This window comes from Penaeus japonicus, unplaced genomic scaffold (assembly GCF_977035675.1).
Source record: "Penaeus japonicus unplaced genomic scaffold, GWHDUDI00000001_assembly GWHDUDI00000012, whole genome shotgun sequence".
Classification (NCBI taxonomy): Eukaryota; Metazoa; Arthropoda; class Malacostraca; order Decapoda; family Penaeidae; genus Penaeus; species Penaeus japonicus.
The window spans coordinates 18,112,232-18,132,231 of record NW_028234414.1 but is presented as its reverse complement, the minus strand read 5'-3'; the positions used below and the strand labels follow the sequence as shown (position 1 = coordinate 18,132,231).

Sequence of the window (20,000 nt, the reverse complement as noted above, 5' to 3'; positions counted from 1 at the left end):
CAAACCAGATCCCTGGTGTCAAGTGCTTTGTGAAAGTTTCAGAAACTTCCATCAAGGGAGAAGAGGTTGTCAGGGAGGTAGCACCTCAATTCTTTGAAGATGAACAGATTATTCATGAATTGGCAAAGGTGCACACTCTCTTGAAGAACAATGTAAGAGTTAACGAGATCTGGTCAATGTTCCGTGCTGGTGAATTCAAGGCACTTCAACAACCAAATATTCAGAGTTCCCTTATCAAGGTTTGCGAGTACATTGGTCACCAAAGAAATGTATCCATTGTACTGGCTGAAGAAATCCAGGAACAGGCCAAGAAGCATCCTGTTGGTCTCAAGGCCTTCTTGCGTATGCTTAAGTATGCCAAGAACGTCAAACCTGATACACTCTTCAAGGATGTCATCCCGAGAGAGATGGGCAAGTGGTCATCAACCACTCAGGAGTTGACCCAAGTATCACAGATGTTGAACAAGGGCATCCAGACCGAGGAAATCATTGCATCTTGTGTGGCTGGTAAACTACCAACACTGAAGAAGCCTGAGACCCAGCAACCTCTTGTCAACATTGTGGAGAAGCATGGCCATTCTGTCATGGTGGCTCAGGTGCTGGTTGAAGAGGCTTATCGTGATGCCAAGGATGGTACGTTATATCTAACTTTGTTGTTAAGGCTTATGGTAAGGAAGATTTGTTTCAGTCATAGAAAAGTGCAGTATTCAATTAGTAACGTGTTTCATGTTTACTATAGTTAAGTATGTTCCTACGTAAATGTAGATTCATTGAGCTCTCAAATATTAAGACTAGTTGAGAGACTCAAAGAACATTTCCAGTGACAGTGCATTCTACATACATTTTCAGTTTTAAGACCTATTTTTTATAACATTTTTATACAAGGATTTACAGTACATGAATATCTAAATTAATATGAAAGGTGTCATAGCACATAGGCAGGAACTCATCATTACGCAAAATTTCCAAACACTTAGTACAATACATATGTTTATACTTTCATTCTTAGATTTTAACCAGTTACATACATGCCTACAAATATGGCAAACATCAACATAAACTGTAGAAGGAATGGTTGTTGTTGTAAATTTAGAGTTGTTAGCGTAGTTATCTTCAAGTTGCAAGTGTAAGGAGGAATGTACAGGATTTCAAGGAAGTAAAGTCTGACCTTGGCTACCCACCTGATCCAAACAGAGAGGGTGCTGGCAGAACAGGCCTGGGAAGTCATTCATGAGCAGGAGATGAAGATTGCTGAAGTATCTGAAGTCAGGACAGGTAAGGCCAGCTTAGGCATTTTTATTTCTCCCGTATCTTTACTTTACTCTTAATTATAAATTTTCCTTTCCATTTTCTTTTAAGCTGTTTTTCAAATCCCTCCAACAAACTCTGGGAAATATATTGACATATTTAATGTTCCAAAAGTCTGTAGACTGACAGAGACTGTACAGCAGAACATCTCAGCAGTTGTGGTAATTAACATTAATTTTAAGCCCTTATTTCTTTTCTTTACTTTTGTAACCATTTAAATTCCTTTGAGATTAATTCTTACACAGGGATACAGAGAACAGTTTTATTTAAACACGTCATCTTTGTCAGAAAATTAGTTAACAGTTTTTCCAATACATTTGTACAGTTATTTACTATATTAAGATAATATTAAAGAATATAGCAGAAAGAACTTTTTACAATACTTCAGTTCAAGTAGTATTACATAATTTTTATTTCTCTTTTACTGACCATACAGCTTGAAATTAAAAATATGGTTACTAATTATTAATTCCCATTCAGTTTATCATACTGTACAAACAAAAATATAAACCATATATTACTTTTAACTGTAGATTATTTCTTGTTAACATTTTTTACAGCATACATTACTATGACCATTCATTATTTTTAGTTTATCTTTTATACAATATTCTAATAGGTTTTGCATATATATATATATATATATATATATATATATATATATATATATATATATATATATATATGTATATATATATATTCATCACAAACAAAACCACATGTACACATATAGTTCACATACAATATACTTTAAAAACAAACAAACAGAGAGTCCAGATCAATAACAATAAAACACACTAGCATGTAACTGAAAGAGTTAGCTTGCAGTCTACCCCAAAAAAAATCAGACTATAATGTTTGCCCTAACATATCGAGTTAAGATAATAAGCAGTGTACCAAATTAAATCAATTAAATATTAAATGTATTAGATTAAAATATAAAGAATCCATAGACTATGAACCTCACTATCTTGAAAGGACAATGGAGACAATTATAATATTTTACTGTTTTAAGTGAGTTTACTCGGCATTTGCCTCAGTCATCACTTCATTTTTTAAATATTGGTCATCATATAAACTCTAGATATTAGAATAGTGACTTTATCAGAATTTATGAAACACAAGAATTTATCATTCAAACCTCTAAATGATCTTTAAAGTAGTTTGGTGATATGAAGAATAGATTGCAGCAAACAGTGATCTATCTAACACCAAAGAATCATGTCTATGATTTACCAAAGTTTTTTCAAAGTTTGTTATGTAAAAAGAAAAATGGGAATTACTATACCACAGGACCAATAAAGACTCCATTAATTGAAAATAGCTTTGCACACTGTTCAAACAATTTTCCTTTAGCTTTTCTCTCTGTTATTTCATATGAGTGAGTTTTCTTTACAAAATGGGCATTTAATTCCTCAAACCAAAGTTGCTTATAAACTTTAAAGGGAGAGTGATAACCATTAATATGTGAATGCATATATAAGATATATAAATCCCTAATGATAAATAAAGCTGTTACCCAAACACCAACTTTGGTAAAAGATATCAAGCCAGCTCTGTCAGAACCGTACCATCAGTAGCAAATGGCAACAACACACAAACCATACTGATAGGGCTATAATCAGTACACTAAAATACAATACCAACATATGCTACAACAGGAGAAGACATGATAAACGTTCAGACAAGACAAAACAGTACACAATGATAGGAGAAAGACTCAATCTTACATTCTCCCCCAAAATACCTGCAGTTAAACACCAATATGTGTTCCAACAACAATTACAGTAAGAAATAGAAATAAAAAGGTGCTGAAACAGAACAAAATCAAACACCTATGAAAACATATTAAAAAGTAACACATACTCAAATATTTTTTTCCAATAGATTTGCAAAACACAATGCTTTTACTGGAGTAAAACATGTATAGTTGCTTTAAAACAGTGTTTCCCAAACTTTTTTGAATTAAATATTTTTTTCAGTCTGATAACCTTCAGTACCAAAACATAATTTTGTTGATTCTTCATTTAATTTTACCTTAAAAGAATTTTGTTTTATTTGGGAATCAATACCTTATAATATCTATGTTAGATCAAGGAAATGAAAAGCTCAACTTCGTTTAATGTAATTCAAAACAAAGATTTTTCTTTGATTTTTTAAAATCCATACCACAACTATAGGTTTGGAAACCACTGACTTAACAGAAGAGAGAAAAAGACTTTTTCTCAAACCAAAACTTACATCAACAGATGAAAAAAATGCATCCACTCTGGCACAAATGAAACCAACACCTGTTTCAACAGTGCAATACCCAACACTTGTTCAAGTAGAGCAACAAATAGTACCTGCACCAACACCTGCTCCAGTAGGACAAAACACATCTGCCCCAACATATTTGAAACCAATATCATCACCAATACTTGCTCCAGCAAAGAAAAAACATACATCTGCTCCCACACAACCACAACTAGCATCTTCTCAAACAGACCAGAAACCAATACCTGTTTCAGCACAACATAAACAAACACATGTTGCATCAGAGAAAAAAATAACATATACTTCAACAGGGCTAAAACCAACACATGTTCCCACACAACTAAAATCAACACTTGTCACAACAGAGCAAAAAACAACAACTGTTACATCAACACCTACTCCAACAGAGCAAGAACCAACATCTGCTCCCACACAACCACAATCAACAGATCAGAAACTTACACTTGTTCCTGTACAGCTGAAGCCAACACATGTAACAACAGAACTAAAACCAACATATACTCCAACAAAGCAAAAGCCAATATCCGTTCAAACACAAATGAAATCAACACCTGCTCCAACAGCACAAATGCCAACACCTGGTACACTACAACTGAAAGCAACACCTGCTTCAGCAGACAAAAAAACAGCACTTGCTCCAGTAGAACAGAAACCAACACCTGCACAAACAGAGCAGAAACAAACACCTGTCCCAACAAAGCAGAGAACAACACCAGCTATCATAAAACCACTAGCTCTTGACCAATCAGATCAAAAGATACCTGATCTAATAGCTACCCCAACAGAGACAAAAACAACACCTGCTCCTACAAAGCAACAGCTAACACTTACTCCATCACAACCAAAAACAGTAACAAGTTCCCTAAAAGATAAGAAAACACTTTCTCCCACACAGTCAATACAACTGAAATCAACAACTGCTCCATTAGAGCCAAAAACATTTATTTTAGAACATAAACTGAGCCCTATTCCAGCACAACAAGAGATAACACCTGCTTTAGTAGAGTTACAGACAACAGCTGTTCTAACACAACAAATTACACCTGCCCCAGTAGAGCAAAATCCAACACCAGCTCCAGTACAACAGAAGTACACACATACTCAAGTAGAGCCCAAATCAACACCTGTCCCATTAGGGCAAAAACCAACACCTATTCAAGAACATCAGAAATCAACACCTGTTTCACTAGTGCCAAATCCAACACTGGCTCCAGTAGAGCAAAAACTATTACCAGCATCAGAACAATTGAAACCAACACCTATTTCAGCACAACAAAAACCAACACCTGCCGCAGTCCAACAGAAACAAACACCTACTCCAGTAGAGCTAAAACCAACACCAGCTCCAGTAGAGCTAAAATCAACACCTGCTCTTGCACAAAAGAAACCAACACCTACTCCAGTAGAGCCAGAGCCAACACCTGCTCCAGAACAGAAACCAATATGTACTCCAGTAGAGCCAAAACCAACACCAGCTCCAGTAGAGCCAAAACCAACACCTGCTCCAAAAGAGCTAAAACCAACACCAGCTCTAGTCCAACAGAAACCAACACCTACTCCAGTAGAGCTAAAACCAACACCAGCTCCAGTAGAGCCAGAACAAAAACCAACACCTACTCCAGTAGAGCCAAAACCAACACCAGCTCCAGTAGAGCTAAAACCAACACCTGCTCTAACACAAAAGAAACCAAAAACTACTCCAGTAGAACCAGAGCTAACACCTGCTCCAGAACAGAAACCAACACCTACTCCAGTAGAGCCAAAACCAACACCAGCTCCAGTAGAGCTAAAACCAACAGCTGCTCTAGTACAAAAGAAACCAATACCTACTCCAGTAGAGCCAGAACCAACACCTGTTCCAAAGCAGATACCAACACCTACTCCAGTAGAGCCAAAACCAACACCAGCTCCAGTAGAGCTAAAACAAACACCTGCTCTAGTACAAAAGAAACCAACACCTACTCCAGTAGAGCCAAAACCAACACCAGCTCCAGTAGAGCTAAAACAAACACCTGCTCTAGTACAAAAGAAAACAACACCTACTCCAGTAGAGCCAGAGCCAACACCTGCTCCAGAACAGAAACCAACACCTACTCCAGCAGAGCCAAAACCAACACCAGCTCCAGTAGAGCTAAAACCAACACCTGCTCTAACACAAAAGAAACCAACACCTACTCCAGTAGAGCCAGAACCAACACCTGCTCCAAAGCAGATACCAACACCTGCTCCAGAACAGATACAAATACCTACTCCAGTAGAGCTAAAACCAACACCTGCTCCAGCACAACAAAAACCAACACCTACGGTGGAGCCAAAACCAACACCTGCTCCAGTACAACTGAAACCAACACTTATTCCAGCACAACAGAAACCAACGCTAAAGCCAACATCCCTGGTAGAACAAAAACCAACACCTGATCCAGTACAACTAAAGCCAACACCAGCTCCAGAACAACAGAAACCAACACCTGTTCCAGTAGAACTCAAACCAATACCTGCTCCAGAACAACAGAAACCAACACCTGCTCCAGTACAACTCAAACCAACACCAGCTCTAGTACAACAGAAACCAACACCTGCTCCAGTAGAGCTAAAACCAACACCAGCTCCAGCACAACAAAAAACAACACCTGCTCCTGTAGAGCCAAAGCCAACGCCAGCTCCAGTAGAATTAAAACCAATACCAGAACTAGTACAGCAGAAACCAACATCTACTCCAGTAGAGCAAAAAACACCTGCTTCAGAACAAAAGAAACCAACATTTGCTCCAGTAGAGCCAAAACCAACACCAGCTCAAGTAGAGCTAAAACCAACACCTCTAGTACAGCAGAAATCAACGCCTACTCCAGTAGAGCCAAAACCAACACCAGCTCAAGTAGAGCTAAAACCAACACCTCTAGTACAGCAGAAACCAACACCTACTCCAGTAGAGCCAAAACCAACACCAGCTCCAGTAGAGCTAAAACCAACACCTCTAGTACAGCAGAAACCAACGCCTACTCCAATAGAGCCAAAACCAACACCAGCTCCAGTAGAGCTAAAACCAACACCTCTAATACAGCAGAAACCAACGCCTACTCCAGTAGAGCCAAAACCAACACCAGCTCCAGTAGAGCTAAAACCAACACCTCTAGTACAGCAGAAACCAACGCCTACTCCAGTAGAGCCAAAACCAACACCAGCTCCAGTAGAGCTAAAACCAACACCTCTAATACAGCAGAAACCAACGCCTACTCCAGTAGAGCCAAAACCATCACCAGCTCTAGTACATCAAAAACCAACACCTACTCCAATAGAGCAAAAGCCAGAAATTACACCAGTTCTGAAGACACTACAACCCACTAGTCCAAAGATAACAGAAGAAAAAGTAAAGCTAAATGTTGAGAAACTTAAACCCACACCAACACCCACAGAATCCAAGCCAACACCAAAGCCAGCTGAGGTGAAACCAAAGCAAGCTGTTGAGGAAGAACCAACTGAACTTATGCCTAAACTAAAACCAGTTCAACCAAAACCAACACCAAAACCAGCAGAAGAAGAAACTATTCAACTTAAACCAACACCAAAGAAACCAACACCAAAACCAGAAGAAATACAACCAACACTAAAGAAAGTACAACCTAAACCGACATCAGAACCAACAGAAGAAGAAACAGTTCAACTTAAACCAACACTAAAGAAATTAGAGCCTAAACCAACACCAGAAGAAGAAACTGTCGAACTAAAACCAACACCAAAGAAACCAACACCAAAACCAGCAGAGGAAGAAACTGTTCAACTCAAACCAACATTAAAGAAAGTTGAGCCTAAACCAACACCACAGCCAGAAGAACCTAAACTAACACTTAAGAAATTAGAGCCTAAACCAACACCAAAACCATCAGAAGGAGAAATAGTTGAACTCAAACCTGTACCAAAGAAGGTTGAACCTAAACCAACACCTGAACCAGAACATAAACCTACACTTAAGAAATTAGAGCCCAAACCAACACCAGAAGAAGAAACTGTTCAACTTAAACCAACACCTAAGAAACCAACAACTAAACCAAAAGAAGAGGAAACAGTTCAGCTTAAACCAACACTTAAGAGAGTAGAACCAAAACCAACACCTGAAGAAGAAATTGTTGAACTTAAACCAACACTTAAGAAACCAACACCAAAACCAACAGAAGGGGAAGAAACTGTTCAGCTTAAACCATTAAAAAGAGTAGAGCCTAAACCAACACCAGAAGAAACTGTTCAACTTAAACCAACACCTAAGAAACCAACACAAAAACCAGAAGAGGAAGAAGCTGTTCAGCTTAAACCATTAAAGAGAGTAGAGCCTAAACCAACACCAGAAGAAACTGTTCAACTCAAACCAACACCTAAGAAACCAACACAAAAACCAGAAGAGGAAGAAGCTGTTCAGCTTAAACCTTTAAAGAGAGTAGAGCCTAAACCAACACCAGAAGAAACTGTTCAACTCAAACCAACACCTAAGAAACCAACACAAAAACCAGAAGAGGAAGAAGCTGTTCAGCTTAAACCTTTAAAGAGAGTAGAGCCTAAACCAACACCAGAAGAAACTGTTCAACTCAAACCAACACCTAAGAAACCAACACAAAAACCAGAAGAGGAAGAAGCTGTTCAGCTTAAACCTTTAAAGAGAGTAGAGCCTAAACCAACACCAGAAGAAACTGTTCAACTCAAACCAACACCTAAGAAACCAACACAAAAACCAGAAGAGGAGGAAGCTGTTCAGCTTAAACCTATAAAGAGAGTAGAGCCTAAACCAACACCAGAAGAAACTGTTCAACTCAAACCAACACCTAAGAAACCAACACAAAAACCAGAAGAGGAAGAAGCTGTTCAGCTTAAACCTATAAAGAGAGTAGAGCCTAAACCAACACCAGAAGAAACTGTTCAACTCAAACCAACACCTAAGAAACCAACACAAAAACCAGAAGAGGAAGAAGCTGTTCAGCTTAAACCTTTAAAGAGAGTAGAGCCTAAACCAACACCAGAAGAAACTGTTCAACTCAAACCAACACCTAAGAAACCAACACAAAAACCAGAAGAGGAGGAAGCTGTTCAGCTTAAACCTATAAAGAGAGTAGAGCCTAAACCAACACCAGAAGAAACTGTTCAACTTAAACCAACACCTAAGAAACCAACACAAAAACCAGAAGAGGAAGAAGCTGTTCAGCTTAAACCATTAAAGAGAGTAGAGCCTAAACCAACACCAGAAGAAACTGTTCAACTTAAACCAACACCTAAGAAACCAACACAAAAACCAGAAGAGGAGGAAGCTGTTCAGCTTAAACCTGTTTTAAAGAAAGTAGAACCTAAACCAACACCAAAACCAGAAGAACCTAAACCAACACCAAAACCAGAAGAACCTAAACCAACACCAAAACCAAAAGAGCCTAAACCAACACCTAAACCAGAAGAGCCTAAACCAACACCAAAACCAGAAGAGCCTAAACCAACACCAAAACCAGAAGAGCCTAAACCAACACCAAAACCAGAAGAGCCTAAACCAACACCAAAACCAGAAGAGCCTAAACCAACACCAAAACCAGAAGAGCCTAAACCAACACCAAAACCAGAAGAGCCTAAACCAACACCAAAACCAGAAGAGCCTAAACCAACACCAAAACCAGAAGAGCCTAAACCAACACCAAAACCAGAAGAGCCTAAACCAACACCAAAACCAGAAGAGCCTAAACCAACACCAAAACCAGAAGAGCCTAAACCAACACCAAAACCAGAACCTAAACCAAAACAGGTTATTGAACAGGAACGGGTTCAGGTTCCATGGAGAAAGACTATTGATCAGGAGGAAATTAAAACTGTTCAGCTACAACCTACACCTATTCCAGAGCGTCCTGAAACTGCACCTGCTGCGCCAAAGCCTGTCCAGCAGCAAGCAACACAGCAGGTGACACAGCAAGTCACACAGCAGATGACACAGCAAGTCACACAGCAGGTGACACAGCAGGGAACACAGAAGGTGACAAAAGTAGTGACACAGGAGTTTACTGAGCCAGAAAAGACCATGATAGTTCAGAAAGTCTCACCCCAGGTTATACAGGAAACCACACAACAAATTACACAGCCAATGCAGCAACAAATCACTAAAAAGACTGTTGTCCAAGAGACCTACATCGAACAGCCCAAAGAGAAAGTGACTGTACAGAAGGTCACAACTATTGCAGAACCACAGCCTGCTTTACAAACAACTGAAGAGGTCATAGTAATGGAGCAACCAAAGATGACCCAACAGAAGGCTAAAGTCTCAGAACAAACTCAAGTTTTGCAGAAAATTGATGTGAAGAAGACACAGGTGCTACAACAAGAGAAGGTTACAGAAGAACAGCCTTTGGTAACCCAAGAAGTTAAAGAAGTCAAGAAACCTAAAGTTGTTGCAGAGAAAGCTATGGTAGTTGAAGAACCTAAGGTTCTTGAGAAAACTACAGTAATCCAAATGCCTACACTGGTCCAACAGGAAATTATGACAGCTGAGAAACCAGAAGAAATAAAAGAAGTTACTACCACAGTAGTGACAACAAAAGCTCAATTCATTCAAGAACCAGAGGTGCTACAGAAAACTGTAGTACAAAAACCAGTTGTGGTGCAAAAAGAAATGGTAGTTGTCCAAGAACCAGAGACAACAGTAGAGGTTTCCTCTGGACTCAAAGTTACAGAAAAGGCTGAAGTAAAGTTAGAACCCAAGATCATGCAAAAGACAGTTGTTACTCAGCAACCAACTCAAGTAATAAGTTATGAGGAGCAGACAAGGCAAGAATCAGTTGCTCCATTTTCAGAGAAACAACCACAGCAACCATCACATGAGCAACGCATCACTGTTCATGAGGAAACCATCCTTGAGAAACCTAGAGAACAGATAGTACCTACTATGCAACATGAAAAGCAGGTTGTGGTCGAACAAAAGAAAGTCCAACAAACTGTGCAGAAGGCAGCTGTACATGAAGAACAACAGGTGACTATGCAAATGCAAAAGTCACAACAAGTGCAACAAACACAACAGGTGACTCAGCAGGTGCAACAAACACAACAGGTGAAGCAGAAGGTGCAACAGACACAACAGGTGGCGCAGCAGGTGCAACAAACACAACAGGTCACTGTACAGAAACAACAAACTGTACAGCAGAAGACACAACAGAAGGTCGTCACACAGGAACAACAAATCATTGAACAGCAGAAACCAGTGCCATCCCCTCGTAAGTGCCACATGACATCTACTGCTAGAATGCCAAGCTGTAAACATGCACTCACAGCTCAAATACTGCACGGAGCCTGGCAACCTGCATTCTTACACATGCATATAACATTAACCATGATGACAGCATCAGAATGATGTTTTTTCCTTTGTTTTTTTTCCTAATCTTATGATTACTGTTTTGTATTTTTACATTTTTACTCTTTTTTTCAGCTTTTCTTATCACAGCAGCCTGTTGTGACATGCAATAATTTCTTTTGCTTAAACCTCTTATTTTGTTTTGATTTCCAAGTCACATAGATTTTTTCTAATGGCTTATATTTTACAAATATTCAAAATAGTTAGATAATATGTTGCAGAAAGATAGATTTCATAATCTGTGTATGACAAGTAGCATGAAAATATAAAATATATATTTTGCATGTTACCTCACACAAAGATAGGTTCAGGAATGTGCCTATTATAGTTTATTTTATGCTTTTTTGTGGTTTATTTCATGTCCTGTTTCTTAAAAAATACACTAATAATACCTGCTTTACATATTTTGATATGCTTTAATGAACATCACATTTCTTACAGAACTCCCAACATGGTAATTGTGATTGCCTAGTTGAAAGACACATAATTATTGAAAATACTCAAGATTTATAATTTACAGGATATGCAAAATGTTACAATATTTCAGATCCTTTCATTAGAATATTATTTATCAAGCATTAACATCTCCTTATGAATATATATATATATATATGTATATATATATATTTACTTATTCATTTATTTATTCATATTACACAAAACATACACTCATATCTAGAGAGCCATTGTAAGAAAAAATTATATATTTTAAGTTTCATTTGATATTTAAACTTTTTCATATATATCAAATGTTGAGACACATTAATTTATATATATATATATATATGTATATATATATATATATATATATATATATATATATATATATATATATATATATATATATAATATATATATATATATATATATATATATAATATATATATATATATATATATATATATATATATATATATATATATAATATATATATATATATATATATATATATATATATATATATATATATATATATATATATATATATATATATATATATATATATATATATATATATATATATATATATATACATACATACATACATACATATATACATGCATACATATACACATATATATTTATTCATTTATCTATTCATTAATACATTTTTTATATATATTATTTCATAAAATTACCAAGACATTACCTAATATCACCACAATTTCTTTAGCTTTTTAAGATTTGTGACAAATCCTGAAATTTGTTATCCTTCTAAGTAAAGTCCCATATATCTCTCTGATGTAAAGGCATATATCCTAGCATTGTCTTACTTACATCTGGTTTCCCCTGGTTCTCTTATAACCACATTTAACAACAGACTAACATACCACTCCAACTCTTTCAGAGGCCCCTCTCACACTGCTCATGGAATCGCAACAACAAGAAACTATTCCAGAACACTTGGCTGATACTCTCCAGATAGGTTGGTCTTTGATTACATTCACAAGAATTCAGAGACATGACTTTTGTGAGAGCAAGCGAGAGCGAGGGAGAGAGAGCGAGAGAGAGAGGGAGAGAGAGAGGGAGAGAGAGCGAGAGAGAGGGAGAGAATGAGAGAAAGAAAGCAAGACGAGAGAGAGCGAGAGAGAGCGAGAGAGAGGGAGAGAGAGAGTGAGAGAACGAGAGAGAGAGAGAGCGAGACGAGAGAGAGAGAGAGCGAGACGAGAGAGAGAGAGAGCGAGACGAGAGAGAGAGAGAGCGAGACGAGAGAGAGCGAGAGAGAGGGAGAGAGAGCGAGAGAGAGGGAGAGAGAGCGAGAGAGAGGGAGAGAGAGAGAGATAGTGAGAGAGAGAGAGAGAGATAGTGAGAGAAAGAGAGAGAGATAGTGAGAGAGAGAGAGAGAGAGATAGTGAGAGAGAGAGAGAGAGAGAGATAGTGAGAGAGAGAGAGAGAGAGAGAGATAGTGAGAGAGAGAGAGAGAGAGAGAGAGAGAGAGAGAGAGAGAGAGAGAGAGAGAGAGAGAGAGAGAGAGAGAGAGAGAGAGAGAGAGAGAGAGAGAGAGAGAGAGAGAGAGAGAGAGAGAGAGAGAGAGAGAGAGAGAGAGAGAGTGAGAGAACAAGAGAGAGAGTGAGAGAACGAGAGAGAGAGAGAGAGAGAGCTATTATCAATATATATGCAAATACATGACTCAAGTAGGATGTAAAAAGTCAAATGGTCTGTGAACATAAATCAACCTTTTACCAAACAGCATGACTAACTGTTTATAAACCAACAGCCCCCAGACCTGCTCCCTCACATGCTGATGTACATGAAGAAGAACCAACACACAAAGCAGAAGTTACACAACCTCACACAGGTAACTTCTCTATCGGTGAAGTTTATTTTAGAATCCAGAACATCATATTGTAGCTACAGAAATGCTGTCATGATCAGGGAATCAAATTCCCCAAAACGACAAAATGAATTACAATAGTGGTCTAGATATAAACTTGACGTAATTACTGATTTGGGAATTATACATTTATATTCATTAGCATATTCATCATTATGAAATATTAGATTAGTACATGTTTTTTTACACATAAAATAATATTATATAATTTTCATAAGGTATATCATATATTTACAAAACATTTCATCCATATACCCTTGCTTTCTCCAATTTTCATCATAAGGATGAAATATGTTGTATGCTTTTCTTTCCTTTCAGATTAAAGAATAATACTTTTTTTCAGCCTTGGTTTTTAATCAGCATTTTTTGGTCCTTTTATTACAAACTTTCTCCATTAGAAACATTCTAATCCCACAACAAATGATAAGATAAACCTGAATTACTTTAAAAAAAAATAATACATCAATAACCTCCAACTGCATATGGTTTTTAAATTTCTAATATTCATGAATTTATGTATGCAATGTATGGTTACAGAGTTGTGCGTGCCAGGCTTTAAGGCTTTGGTCCGACTTGCAACAGACAACCAACTTGATCTGGAAACAGTTGAACTAAAACCTACGGAAAAAATGACATTCCAAAAGGATATTGGCAAGCTAAGTTTCCACTTAAAGAAAGGGGTGCAAGTTAATGAACTGATGACAATGTTGAAAGAAGGTGAGTTCAAGTCACTTAAACATGAGACACATCAGGCTCAGCTCTTAGAAGTTGCAAACAGAATGGAAAAAGCAACAGTGACAAAAGTCCTTGTACAAGAAGCTTCAGACAGACGTGATCGCAATATTGGTCTGAAATCTGTTATGCGCACATTGGAAACTGGAGAGGAGTCTATGGAACAAATAATCATGGATGTTTCAAAGGAATTTGGGCCATCCTCTGAGCCTGTAAAGGAGATTGCTGCTGTTGGACATCTCCTACAAGAAGGTGTAAAATGTGATGAAGTTGTCACACTGGTTGAAGCAGGTCTCCTACCAAGCCTGAAAAAGCCACAGTCGCAGGTGCCTCTTGTATCAATGGTGGCTGAAAAGGGTCACGTAGGAAGTGTATGCGAGGTTCTTGTGGAAGAGTCAACAAAGGAAATGAAGAAGCCCAAGCCTAAGTTTGAGGCTGCGCGTATGTCAGAAGTCAAGGAAATGTTGAAGAAGGCAAAATCTGATTCTGTGGATGTGAAGAGTAAGTTCTATACTAACTTTTCTTGGAAATTTATAGCTATAAAAACAAATTCCTGTTTGATTATTTTAGTTTTATCTTTGTTCTCTTATTTTTCCCCAATACTGCATGCATTATTATTTCCTTTGATGTGGATTTATTTTTAAACCTTGATCCATGTTATATAACAAAAAAACTTGATTGCATTTTGATTACCACATATATGATTATAGAGTTACATACCATACCAGTTTTCAAAAGGATATCAGATGAACAACTGAATTTTTTACTGTCATACTTCTTTAAAGAATCTATACACCCATTTCCCCAGTTACCAATACTACATTATATTTTCTGCACAATGACCATTTTTAAGCATGTACTTTGACCATTATTGTTTTTATTTGTTTCCCTTATACCTTGTTTTAATGGTTTGATTACCCTGTCCAGACCAACTTCTAATGTGTTCCTCCCCTTCCAAAAGCCTTCACCCCGGAGATGGTTCCTGGTGTACAAGCTTATATCCGCATGGCTCAAGAGGAGAAGGTTGATATTGAGGAAGTTGTTCAGAAGACAGTATTAGAACCAAAGCTAAAAGAAGAAGTTGCTAAGATTGGCATGATGGTAAAACATGGTGTGATGGCACAAGATGTCATCACCTTAATGGAAGCTGGTGAATTCCCACAGCTTATGAAAATGGAAGCACAAGCCCAACTTCTAAATGTTGTAGAGGAGTTTGGATTCAAGGCATTAGTAAATGAAGTTTTGGTTGAACAAGTTCAACAAGCCATTCAGAAGACTGAGAAATCTATTGGAGTCAAGTCATTTATGCGCATGATGAAAGAAGCCAATGTCAACGTTGAGGAAATTATTACAGAGCAGTTTGCTAAAGAGTTTGCCCCTGAAATCAGGGAACCTGTGAAGCAGGAAATGGCAAAGGTCAGCGTGATGCTCAAGGAGGGTGTCCAGGCTGAGGAAATTATGTCTATGGTTGAAACTGGTCAGCTGCCAGCCTTAAGAAAACCAGAAACCCAAATACCTCTCATCAATGTAGTAGAAGAACAAGGACATAGTGCAATCGTCTGCCAGGTTCTCATTGAAGATTCAGTCAAGGAGATTGTACAAGGTGAAATGCAGATTTGATCAGCAGTAGCAACCTCATTAGTGTGCTGTAATAGTGTGCAGCTGTTAGTCACCCCTGTGAAGAAGTTGTAGCTCTTGCCTATGGCCTATTGTATTTGCACGGCAGCATTATAAATCGTATATAACATTTTCTGTTCTAAAATTTTAGGTATAAACTACCACACAAGCACATACTGTAGAAAAAAACTAACATAGAAGAGTAGAAAGTAGACTTTAAATCATGTAACCATTGAGTTGCAAACATGCTACATAATTGTTTTTCTTTTCTAACTCAGTATGAATACATGTGTATGTATGTGTGTGTGTGTGTGTGTGTGTATATATATATATATATATATATATATATATATACATATACATAAACATACATAAACACATTAAAGATGTATGTATATTTAGTTAATTTACCATCCTTATAACTTTGGTTATTTTATTTTATTTTCCATGAAACATAATGGTTATTTTATTTTATTTTCCATGAAACATAATCATGCATTAAACTACAATTTACATACCAAAACACATGTTAAAATGATTAAATGTCCTCAACTGTAAATGACCACAGTATTTTAATTATCACCACAGTTGCTCCTGAAGGTAGTAAATTTCAGAATTGTGTCTTAACATCACACTGTCATTTCAGAACTACCTAAGGTGGACGTTGCATCTGTCACATCTGTCGAAAGCTTCCAGTCGGCATCAGCATCCCAGGTTGAAGTCAGAGGTTAGTGACCATTTTAAATCATAGTTGTAATTTACTCTCTCAAAGATGTATATGTTGCAAGGCATCTCTCCTTAGAAATTAAGGAGGAGGCTTTTTTGCCAGACCAAACATTAATAAGGTTGTATAGTTACAATGCTCTACGAGTTGGCACTTCCGGGATTTTCTGTCAACATTTACCTATTATATTCACTGAGAAAAGGAATGTCATACCAGTATTAACCAGTTTGACATTTTTTCTTAACTAATAAATGTGTGCTTATACCAAAATTTGTTTGAGTAGTATAGTTGTATGTATACACCATGAATATTTCTAATCCAGTGTATTTTATTCTACCTGTCGAAGATGGAAATATCATGGTCTTATGTGTTTAGAATTTAGTTGTTGACATTCAAAACTGTTTGTCTAATTCGCATTTTAGTTGGTATGAGTGTTGATTAATATTAATGATCTCTCTTATTCTGATTATTAATAGTGTGACTTTTCTAATCTAGACTCATATTTTTTCTAACAGTAACCTTCGGATGTATCCCAGAGCCGACATAATTCCAAACCAGGCTCCTTACCTCTCCCAGCCCCACTGTTTGTCGTCTTGCGTGATTATCCTCGAATTATGGAAGAAATTCAACATTTCAGTGCTAAATGCTCAAGTGGACAAATGCATGGACTACTAAGATCAGTGACACTATTCAGAATAGTTTTTAGTTAATTGCAGGAGAGAAACAAGTAACATCTATCAGAGTCTGTAATTGTCATTACCTTATGTTCGGATTGCATATATATATATATATATATATATATATATATATATATATTATATATATATATATATATATATATATATATATATATATATATATATATATATATATATATATATATATATATATATATATTATATATATATATATATATATATATATATATATTATATATATATATATATATATATATTATATATATATATATATATATATATATATATATATATATATACATATATATATATATATATATACATATATATATATATATATATATATATATATATATATATATATATATATATATTTATATTTATTTACATTGCATTTTTCAACATCAAATAACTATGAACTTTAGTGCATCTTTAGTAGTTTTTAAAAGTTTTCAGACTAACTAAGAGGAAAAACGTTTCTGTAACTTCATATAAAAAAGAACCAGTCCATGAAGATGTATTTACCAATATCTTTTTTGCTCTGAATATACCATTATGTCTAGTTTTAACTTTACTGGCAGTGTGTGTGATACCTGATGCACTGATTACCACAATACTCCTGATCTTGATTGGTCATGGAGTTAAATGCTTGTACTTTAGAAAAATTACAACATGTTTGCTAAAGATGTCTGACGAGTTGATGATATTTGAAAGGAAAATAATTCAAAATGGTTTAAAAATGCACAAAAGAAAACAAAAGCTGCTGGCCAACTGAATAAAAGGGGTGCTTGATTTATCACTTTGGTATTGCAATTAACAGGTACTTTTAACCCTAAGGTAGGGGTGTGTGTCTTATTTATTGTACAACACATTCCTGGCTTTTTTATGTATTGTTCATTAATATATTTATTATTGCTTTTATTTTTTATTTATTTTTTATTTTTTTTGCTGAATGTATAGTTGTGCATGTTATTCCCCTTTACCAGTGTTTTGTGAATGGTTACTATTTCCTTTTCTCATGTGTTACAGAGATTAAATATTTATTTTTATATAATTAGTTGTGTATACTACTGGGTGTTTGAATGTAAAATTAGCTGTATGTGTACCATATGCTTTATGGTCTCTTTTCAATAAAGTTATTGACTTAAGAAAGTAAGTGCCTTTTTCCACATGGGGATAAAGCAAAACTAAAAGGTAAGTTACAATCTTTTTAATGTCTTTTTTTTTCAGGAACTAGAAAAGAGAAAGGTTATGTATAACCTTTTCAGTGTATGTTTGCCAAAACACGGCAAAACCACTTGTCATTTAATGCACAGAGATTCCTTCTAATATCCAAACAATGAATGTTTGCATGAAATAAAACCCTTTCAGCCATACCTCTAGAAACCATGCAAAAACAAAATAAAATGTTGTCTTTACTAACTAGTCATCACCTTAGTACAATATATCCAACATTTGTCTTCTCACATAAGATAGTGACTTACACATCGCCGGTAACCTAAATACTTCATTTGCAGCAAAGAAAACCCAAGAAATCCAGAGGATGGTTGAATCTACTCAAGGTTGGCACCAAGATTTTGGTTGAACTGACTAAGTAACCCAAAATACAATGACAAGATCATTATCTATTAACTGGTACATTAACCAACGAAAAATATTCACCAGCAGCTCTATCAACTGTGGTGATGTAGAAGTCATATAACAACATGCTGTAATGAATATATCAATACATATATGAACAATGCCTACAACAACAAATGAAACACAGTAATAATATGCAATAACCACTCACTGCAAACTATCAAAATATAGCAGTATAGTTAAGGGCACTGCTAATAATGTAAAGCACAATCAAAAGCCTTATTAACCCCTAACTTTTAAGTCTAATCATTGCAAACTATTGATAATAATGCTGTTTGCAACTTCTTTGTCATGAAGTCAAGCTTTCTCTCTTGCTTATACTGTAATAAAGCTTGTGAATTATATTGTAGGTCTCTTGCAGAAAGACTTACCCATACATGATTATATCGTGTGAGTCGTGTAGTTTTGATTTATTTAATAACTGATCACAGAATACTCTGTAAAAAAAAATCAAACAAAAAAATGTGAACTAATCTAAACACTAATGCTGTAACTATATAGATTGCTTCTATATTAACTAAGATTGAAATATAAATGTTTGAACTGTACATTCAAGTACAGCATTTTAATTAAATAGTCAATCATTATTAAATTTGCTATAGAAAGTTAGATAAGAATGGAATTTAGAATTGTCTTGTTAAGCATTAGTTTTGAAATCATAATAGCAATTATTCATATCATTCTAGGAAACTTTGCAAAAACTATGCATTTATTTGCAGCTGCCCAGTAGATAGTATGAATATATTTACATTTAAGCATTGCAAACACACACATGCACAAAACACACATACACATACACCAACCCACCTTCTTCCTCCTAATCCTCTTGGATTTCAGCTGGTTTGGCTTCATCATTACCCTTTTATGCAATTGTTGCATAAAAGTAAATGTGAAAGTGTCATAAATTCTGAAAAGAAAAAGATAAGTGAATTGTGAAATTAGTGAAGACCATGGAAAAGGTAAATGCACACAAACGTATACATATCAACAAGACATGCCTCACAGAAAAGAAACATGAAGATGCATCTTAGTGTTCATGCTCATGTGGATACTGATCTGTAAATATACAGTGAACTGACCAAGTATGGGAAAAGTGAGGAATTTTTTTTCTTTCTTTCTTCCCATTAACATGGTGGCTTTTCATCAATATGTTTAGCGCTACGGAAAGTATTTTCTTTTTAAGGATCAACTATTATCACCATTACACTACTCTGTGGGTCTCAAGAACTTTTCCATATTTACAACTCATTTCCCAAAGACATATAAACGGTGATGAATAGGTGATCTAAGCATTGCCGAGCAATA

The 20,000-nt window shown here is 36.0% G+C and overlaps 1 protein-coding gene across 1 annotated transcript in view; it reads left to right on the top strand.

Moving 5' to 3' along the window:
* Positions 1-20,000, top strand: part of sls (sallimus) — a 137,761-nt gene that overhangs the window by 74,355 nt on the left and 43,406 nt on the right. Inside the window, exons 70-78 of the mRNA XM_086542136.1 lie at positions 1-633; positions 1,195-1,275; positions 3,972-10,811; positions 12,297-12,374; positions 13,167-13,247; positions 13,821-14,516; positions 14,977-15,618; positions 16,279-16,359; positions 18,572-18,616. The exon at positions 1-633 is cut by the window's left edge and continues 354 nt beyond it. Coding sequence (XP_086398262.1) covers positions 1-633; positions 1,195-1,275; positions 3,972-10,811; positions 12,297-12,374; positions 13,167-13,247; positions 13,821-14,516; positions 14,977-15,618; positions 16,279-16,359; positions 18,572-18,616 — 9,177 coding nt within the window. The remainder of the gene's footprint in view (positions 634-1,194; positions 1,276-3,971; positions 10,812-12,296; positions 12,375-13,166; positions 13,248-13,820; positions 14,517-14,976; positions 15,619-16,278; positions 16,360-18,571; positions 18,617-20,000) is intronic.